Source organism: Megalobrama amblycephala, linkage group LG8 (genome assembly GCF_018812025.1).
Source record: "Megalobrama amblycephala isolate DHTTF-2021 linkage group LG8, ASM1881202v1, whole genome shotgun sequence".
NCBI lineage: Eukaryota > Metazoa > Chordata > Actinopteri > Cypriniformes > Xenocyprididae > Megalobrama > Megalobrama amblycephala.
Genome location: NC_063051.1, coordinates 34,737,427 through 34,746,042, shown reverse-complemented (window position 1 = coordinate 34,746,042; position 8,616 = coordinate 34,737,427). Strand labels below are relative to the sequence as shown.

General features: G+C 34.5%; 1 protein-coding gene across 1 annotated transcript; it reads right to left on the bottom strand.

The window, feature by feature from the left end:
- Positions 1-935: 935 nt before the first annotated feature.
- rps19bp1 (ribosomal protein S19 binding protein 1) lies at positions 936-5,244 on the bottom strand. The gene is made up of 4 exons (XM_048200850.1): positions 5,071-5,244; positions 4,798-4,968; positions 4,610-4,707; positions 936-1,567 (listed from the first exon to the last, which is right to left on the bottom strand). Exons 1-4 carry the CDS (start codon positions 5,117-5,119, stop codon positions 1,436-1,438), a joined length of 450 nt encoding a protein of 149 aa, XP_048056807.1. The 5' UTR covers positions 5,120-5,244; the 3' UTR covers positions 936-1,435.
- Between the last annotated feature and the right edge of the window lie 3,372 nt (positions 5,245-8,616).

The window sequence follows — 8,616 nt, the reverse complement described above, 5'->3', positions numbered from 1 at the left end:
TTTAAGAAATTAATATGTTTACTCGGCAAGGATGCATTAAATTGTTCAAAAGTGACAGTAAAGACATTTATAATGTTACAAAAGATTCTATTTCACATAAATGCTTTGAACTTTCTATTCATCAAAGAATCCTGAAGAATAAAATGTATGACGATGTATTTCCACAGAAATCTGAACTGTTTTCAACATGATAATAATAATCATGAATGTTTCTTGAGCAGCAAATCATCATATTAGAATCATATAAGTCATCTGTTTCCTTTCAGACTGTTCATAATATTTTTAAGTCAAACATGTAGATTGGTCTAATTTGATATGGAAAAGTAAGACTGATTAACCCTAACTACCTGTTAGTTCATACTAGTTCTTAAGACAGTTTATGGCTATGATTATGCAGCAGACTCCAGATGTGGTAAAGCACAAAAGCAAGTCATTACTGGTGTAATTCGCGCCGGCAGCACTGGCTCATACAGTGGAACATCAGGCTGGACTGCGCTGGAGGACGAGGACAGACGTCCATGAGAGCGGATCATGATTCCACTATGAGATAAACACAAACATTTACTCCACAGCTTCATATCAGTCACATCTATTAGATCTTTACGTTGTTTAAACACAATTTACAAAATAATTTCTGCACTTAAATGCAGTCAAAATGCGAACACTTAAAAGTTTTAATATATATAATGCATTGGATGATCTTATATGAGTGTTTTAATACATTTTAATAGCCTACTTACACCTTTAGAAAGTATAATGCATAAAAACACGACAACCAATTTCAGATGTAACAAGGAATCTGAAAATATTGTAATGCATTTAAAATTTAGTTACAATTATTTTGAAAAGATATAATGCATTATGAAGTAACTACCTTTATAATGCATTATACATAAGTGTTAATGTGACACAAAGAACCATTACTTACAGTCAGATCGCGAGTAAAGCTTCTTTATTTCTTAATGGTAAGCTCTAAAACAAACAAATCTTCAACTCCAAACATGCATCTGTCTGTTTTCTGTTTCAGACCTCTTTCTAAACTCCCACCGAGATAAAGAAGGTCTCGTCCGTCCAGACACACTGCATTCTTCTGTTAAAGGCTCTCGACACGCGACAGACTGGATGTGTTGGTGGGATCAGAGCTCTTAAGCAAACATTTCAGGAGTTTTGTTTCACATGACAGTTTGAAAGAGAAACATTCTGTTCACACCATTATTAACTTTCAGTTTTAATAATACAGCAGCACTACGAGGTTCTCCTGTTTAATTTCCACTTCCTTGTTTTTCGAAATACACAATAAAAATTCTTTAAAGAAACATACAAAAAAAAAAAAAAACATCCTATATTATTAATACATGATATCTGCAATCCAGCTTCAGTCAGAGATCATTCCGGAAGATTCCGATCAAATCTATTGCTGTTCTACAACAGTCCACTAGAGATTTGAGAAATATTCCTTCTGGAACTTCCGGAACTCCGCCTCGGTGAAGACAGATTTCTCAGCCGTTTTTTTCACAGGCTGATCCGGCTGATGACAAGCACGGCGACTGGAATTCTTCTCTACAATCTAAAGAAAACACATACACTTTTAAATCATTTAAAAGACATAAAATACCATCACTGTTTGAATAGGGCTTTTCACACTGCGCTTAACCCTGGGTTAGTGTCATTCTAAACCCCGCTTTTAACCCTAGATAGAGAAACGATTCACACTTCTAATTTAGAAGGGGGTTAAGCACAGCTTTTTACCCAGTTCATGTCTTTCTTTCTTCAGTCGAAAAGAAATTAAGGTTTCTGATGAAAACATTCCAGGATTTTTCTCCATATAGTGGACTTCACTGGGGTTCAACGGGTTAAAGAATTAAAAATTATATACTTTTAACCATAAATGCTCATCTTGAACTAGCTCTCTTCTTCTTCTCTATTAGAATTCCAGCAGTGTAGATGCTGCTAAAAGTATTACTGCCCTCCACAGGTCGAAGTTGGAACTAAATTGTCATATACAATATGCTAGTGCAAATATATAACAATTAGTTCAAACTTTGACCTGTGGAGGGCAGTAATACACTTAGCAGCGTCTACACTGCCAGAATTCTAATAGAGAAGAAGAAGAGAGCTAGTTAAAGTCTAGCGTTTATGGTTAAAATGTATATAATTTTTTTTTTTTTTTTTTTAGAAAATGGCCGATGGTTTCTCTAGATTAGACTCTTATTCCTTGTCTGGGATCATGTAGAGCTCTTTGAAGCTGCACTGAAACTGACATTTGGACCTTCAACCCGTTGAACCCCAGTGAAGTCCACTATATGGAGAAAAATCCTGGAATATTTCATTTCTTTTCAACTGAAGAAAGAAAGACATGGACATCTTGAATGACATTGGGGTGAGTAAATCATCAAGAAATTTTCAATCCTTTAACCCCGTATTGTGGTGCCAAACTTGTGCAACGTTAAGACCCGTTCACACCAATAACGATAATTTTAACGATAACTCAACCCAATCTCACGATTTCATTAATCATTCAGTAATGAAAACAAGGCTGAGTGTTGCGCTTTGGTTCTGCTGAGATCTTTGTTTTAAACTATTTTCGCTGATAAAATCAGTCAATGTTCCTTCTAAAATGTAAGTGGCTTAATATTAACTACTTGTTAATTGAACTGTTGTATGAAATCAGTGTCACATTTTTTCGCCACTTACACTAAAGGTTATAAAATCAGTCACTCGCATTTTGGTGATTCCCAGGTTGCTGATTTTTTTTTTTTTTTAAATTGGTATTGACATTTTAATCAGGTCCTTGTCCGGTCAGGAAAGTAAAGTTCGAGCCCTGACATGTTAAACCAGCCCTAAAATTCTGATTTATAATTGAGACGTTGTCTGACAAAATCATCATACACATAAGATAGACGTTTGCAGTGATTTTGGCTATATCCAGCAGGAAAGCAAGATCTCGCGCTCGTGCGGCAGTACCGGTGGGTCTCGGAAGCTGGATCAGGTTAACAAGTTGCTTTGTCACGACGCGACGTCGCAAAAGGGGCCTGAAAAGGCGTTAAGATGGCAACACTGATGCAGCTTTCCGCAGTTCCCAGTCCGCCGCTGTCCAAAACGCCGTTACGGCAATTTTGCACCAGCAATTACCAAACTGGTTCCGTGTGCGTATCACACCAATGTACATATTTTGCGACAGTTATTAAAGTTATTAATTATTTAGGCTTTATTCAAAATTATCTGGTAGTTTTATTTCTCTTCAAAACTAGAAATAAAATTTAATGCTTTTTAATGCCATTTAAGGCCTTCATTTTTGCAAAATCTATTTAGTTACTTTTAATGCTTTTTAATGCCCTGCGGATACCCTGATTTTAAAGGTGCCGTAGAATGTCTTTTTAAAAGATGTAATATAAGTCTAAGGTGTCCCCTGAATGTGTCTGTGAAGTTTCAGCTCAAAATACCCCATAGATTTTTTTTTATTCATTTTTTTTAACTGCCTATTTTGGGGCATCATTAAATATGAGCCGATTTAGGCTGCGGCTCCTTTAAATGCTCACGCTCCCCGCCCACAGAGCTCGCGCTTGCCTTTAACAGCATAAACAAAGTTCACACAGCTAATATAACCCTCAAAATGGATCTTTACAAAGTGTTCGTCATGCAACATGTCTAATCGCATAAGTATGGTATTTATTTGGGTGTTTACATTTGATTCTGAATGCATTTGAGGCTGTGCTCTGTGGCTAAAGCTAACATTACACACTGTTGGAGAGATTTATAAAGAATGAAGTTGTGTTTATGAATTATACAGACTGCAAGTGTTTAAAAATGAAAATAACGACAGTCTTGTCTCCGTGAATATAGTAAGAAACTATGACTTTAACCACATTTAACAGTATATTAGCAACATGCTAACGTAACATTTAGAAAGACAATTTACAAATATCACTAAAAATATCATGATATCATGGATCATGTTAGTTATTATTGCTCCATCTGCCATTTTTCGCTATTGTTCTTGCTTGCTTACCTAGTCTGATGATTCAGCTGTGCACATCCAGACGTTAATACTGGCTGCCCTTGTCTAATGCCTTGAACATGAGCTGGCATATGCAAATATTGGGGGCGTACATATTAATGATCCCGACTGTTACGTAACAGTCGGTGTTATGTTGAGATTCGCCTGTTCGTCTGAGGTCTTTTAAACAAATGAGATTTATATAAGAAGGAGGAAACAATGGAGTTTGAGACTCACTGTATGTCATTTCCATGTACTGAACTCTTGTTATTCAACTATGCCAAGATAAATTCAATTTTTAATTCTAGGGCACCTTTAAATGTGTTTTTTGGTTGTGGGACAGCACCAGTTCTGTAGGATGGCGCATATAAACAGCAGTTTCATTGCTTGAGGGGAAAAATGAGAAATGGTGATGGAAACACATCTTTATGTAAACAGGTCGTTTGTCCAATCAGTGACACGGACACCGGAAATATGCAAATAAAAGACGGTGTTGCCCCATGATTTCAGAATGTACCGTTTCAAGCATCAGTGTTTGATGACACAGGGTAAACAGCTGAAGTGTGAAAGCCCTGATGTGAATCTGTATAAACCTGAAGGAGAGATTCAGACCTCTGCTGCGTGGCTGCTTTGAGTTTTATTAGCTTTGCACCGGAAATAGCTCAGATTTGTTCCATAATTACTCCTCTTCCGTTTCTTTCTGTACACGTCTGGGAAAAGCAGAGACATTAAAGAGTCAAACTGAATGCTTGTGTTTCTGTGATTATCCTAACTGACTGAGCGGGTTTGCAGAGGTTTACCCAGAGCAGAGCGGATGCGTTTGTCTTTGACTGTGGTGGTGCTCCGCGCTGCTCCTCCGGGTCTCTGCAGCTGCCGGATCCGCCTCTGAACGCCCTGTTTGTCGCTGCTGATCCGCTGCATGAGCGCGGACTGACGAGCGCCGCCGCGCTTCTGTGTGCGCTTCACTCCATCTGCAGAGAGACGATATAAGGGACTTTATACAAATTACATTTGCCTATATATTCAAACATATAAACTGCTAGCCGTCCAGGTAAAAAAAAACGATCAGTTACCTTTATCGCTAAACAGTTCAAGTCCTCTTCGGATCAATGATGCTGACATGATCAAACTGATGAAGATAAATGTGGATAAATACGGACTACAATGAAGCTCTGTGTTTTCATGCCATGTGAATTCACCGTGTGCGCAACAACACAGACTCGAGCAGGAAACACGAGCTGCAGAAACTAAGTTCCGCCTGTAGATTAAACTTTGGCTGTTCATGGCAGTTCTCCATCAGAGTTCTGTAATAATGGAAGCACACAAACAAACGAACAAAAAAAGTAACTTTTTATGTCTGAAATATTTGTAAACGTTACTACTTGTTTCAAAATGTTTAAAGAGCATTCAAAATTAACGTTACCATAATGTTTACAAAATTATCAAATGGAACGTTCCCTTAACATTCACATTATCTATCTATCTATCTATCTATCTATCTATCTATCTATTGTTCATCCATCCATCTGTCCCTCTGTCCGTCCGTCCATCAATGCATCTGTAAAAAATCCGTAATGGGATTTCAAACCACTTCCAAATGTGGTTTCAGTCAGATTCATGTGGGTTTTTCTGCTGTCCAGACTTTCAAAAAAAATCTGGATATGCAAAAAATCAGATTTTTGCTGCAGTCTGATCATGACCTCTGATGTTCTGATGCCGTCGCCTCCATCGGTCTCAAAACATTGTATTTGTGTCATTTTCTGCTCAACAACAACCTTGTTTCTGCATCGACTTGTTTCCTATAACAACGTCTGACATGTTTTACATGCCGTAAGTGACATAAACCACGTGAAATCCGATCAGAGCGGTCAGACTGAAACAGATTTCCAGAAACATGTACGTCTGCGAGATGTTTGATAAAGATCACTTCATCTGGAAAGCATCTGCTGTTTACAAACATGTGATAGGCGTCTTTAACCCTCTGGCGTACTTCGTTTAGGGTGTACACTCCTGACCTTCGAGACCCCAGGCAATATAATCTTTGTAACAAAATAATTGTTTTTTTTTAAAAAAAAACAAATGTAATTTTACTATGTTTATTAATGTTATAACTCAACATTTGTGCAGTTTTTGTAATATTTGTCATAAATTTTAAATGTATATAAATAAATTAAAAACTTTTTTTTTTTAAATAGGTTTTTATACAAAAACAGCCTTTTATGTAAAAATTTACTTTATAAAAGACCCACATTTCTAACTTTCATTCATGGGGATAACATGGACAATTTGTCATGGTTTAGTGTGAGATTTTGCAGTTTTAAAAGTAAAAAATTATCACTTTAACCAGTAGATGCTGCAGAGCTCCACTATTTGATATTTGACTGACTGAAAGACATCTTTTTACAAGTATTTTTTTCAATTGGATTCATGTCTAAATATTATGAAATCACATTTATAACAATAAAAAAATATATATATTTTTTTTGTCAAACATTTTTTCTACTGGAAAAAAAAAATCAATAATGTTACATTATGATTAGAATCAAATCTGAACATTAGAGTTTATCATTTATTTCAATCATCTGTTTTTCATATAATTCTACAAATTTAATCTACACTTCAGTTACTAACTGTAACAGAACAAACATGAACAGAAACGAACAGTTATATTACATATTGGGTACAAATACACAACATGAACATCAAAATGCAATGAAATGAACAGCAATAACAAATCAGCAAATAAAGCACATGGATTCTGTGTTTTTCTCCAGTACAAAAAATGTTAAACTTTGGCAAAAAATAATTTATATTGTTATAATTGTGATTTCATAATATTTAGACATGAATCCAACTGAAAAAATACTTGTAAAAAGATGTCTTTCAGTCAGTCAAATAGCCAATAGTGGAGCTCTGCAGCCATCTACTGGTTAAAGTGATAATTGTTTACTTTTAAAACTGCAAAATCTTACACTAAACCATGTCAAATTATCCATGTTATCCCCATGAATGAAAGTTAGAAATGTGGGTCTTTTATAAAGTGAATTTTACATAAAAAGTTATTTAAAAAAATATTTTTTTAATTTATTTAGATAAATTTAAAAGATATCACAAATCCTCCAAAAACTGCACAGATGTGGAGTAAAAACATTTATAAAAAAGAGTAAAATTACATATGTTTAAAAAAGAATAATTATTTTGTTACAGAACTCATTTTGTTTGGTTACAGAGACCCCGAACGTCACAAGTGTTACTTTTTTTTTATTATTCACACTAACATAAAAACATTCCAATTAATTTTTTAGATCTAGAAAGTGTTAACCACCGTACAAAGTTTCATGCCATTTGGACAAAGATAACTTTTTTTAATTATTTTAGTAAACATCATTTCGGGTCAAAAAGACCCCAAAGACCATCAGAGGGTTAAGATGTCAGTTTCACATATAAATCATAAACATCTTAAAGACATTTTCTAAATGTCTATTTGACATCTGACACTCTAAAAAAAAAAAAAAAAAAAAACGCTCATCAAATTTGTACCAATTGCATTTCATGTGATTTCTAAAGCATAAATATTTTATGATTTGCCGTTCACACTTGCTAAATATGATTGTATTCCCATGGGATATGCACAAAAATTTAGACTGAAAGTTTGCATGAGGGTGAGATGTTCTGATTTTGGCAAGAAGTCTTTAAATATACTGAAGCCCCTGGAACTGCCTTGTTCAAATGTACTACTGTTTTGTTGTAAATGCTAACAAAAGTGTCAGATTTCAACTTTCTATCCTATAAAATCTTATTCGAGAGCCTTATGTGTGGCCTTTACTCTTCATTTGTTGACGTTTAGACTGCCATAAAACTGTGTCTCATTCCTGGATTGTGATTTTTGTGATAATCATCTTGTGATTTATTTAGGTCAGATCGGGTTTTTTGACAGTATGTCGCAATTGTTTGCTTCAGTCCAAAGTTGAAACACAGAAATTTCAAAACAAAGGAGATTTTGAACTCTGTTGTCTATAAAGTTACTTATTTAAAACAGACACTTCTGAAACCTGTTCATTATTGGTATTTTGGAGACTTACACTACCAGTCAAATGTTTGGAAACATTACTATTTTTAATGTTTTTGAACGAAGTCTCTTATGCTCATTAAGGCTGCATTTATTTCATAATAAATACAGAAAAAACAATAATATTGTGAAATATTATTACAATTTAAAATTATGGTTTTCTATTTTAATATACTTTAAAATATAATTTATTTCTGTGATCAAAGCTGAATTTTCAGCATCATTACTCCAGTCTTCATTGTCACATGATCCTTCAGAAATCATTCTAATTTGATGATTTGATACTCAGTTATTATCGTGTTGCTTAATATTGTTTTATAACCTGTGATACTTTTTTCAGGATTCACTGATGAATAAAAGGTTAAAAAGAACAGCATTTATTCAAAATATAAATCTTTCCTAACAATATAAATCTTTACTATCACTTTTTATCAATTTAACATATCCGTGCTGAATAAAAGTATTAATTTCTTTCAAAAGAAGGAAAGAAAAACTTTTTCTTCATCAAAGAATCCTGAAAAAGTCTCACAGGTTATATATTAAGCAACAC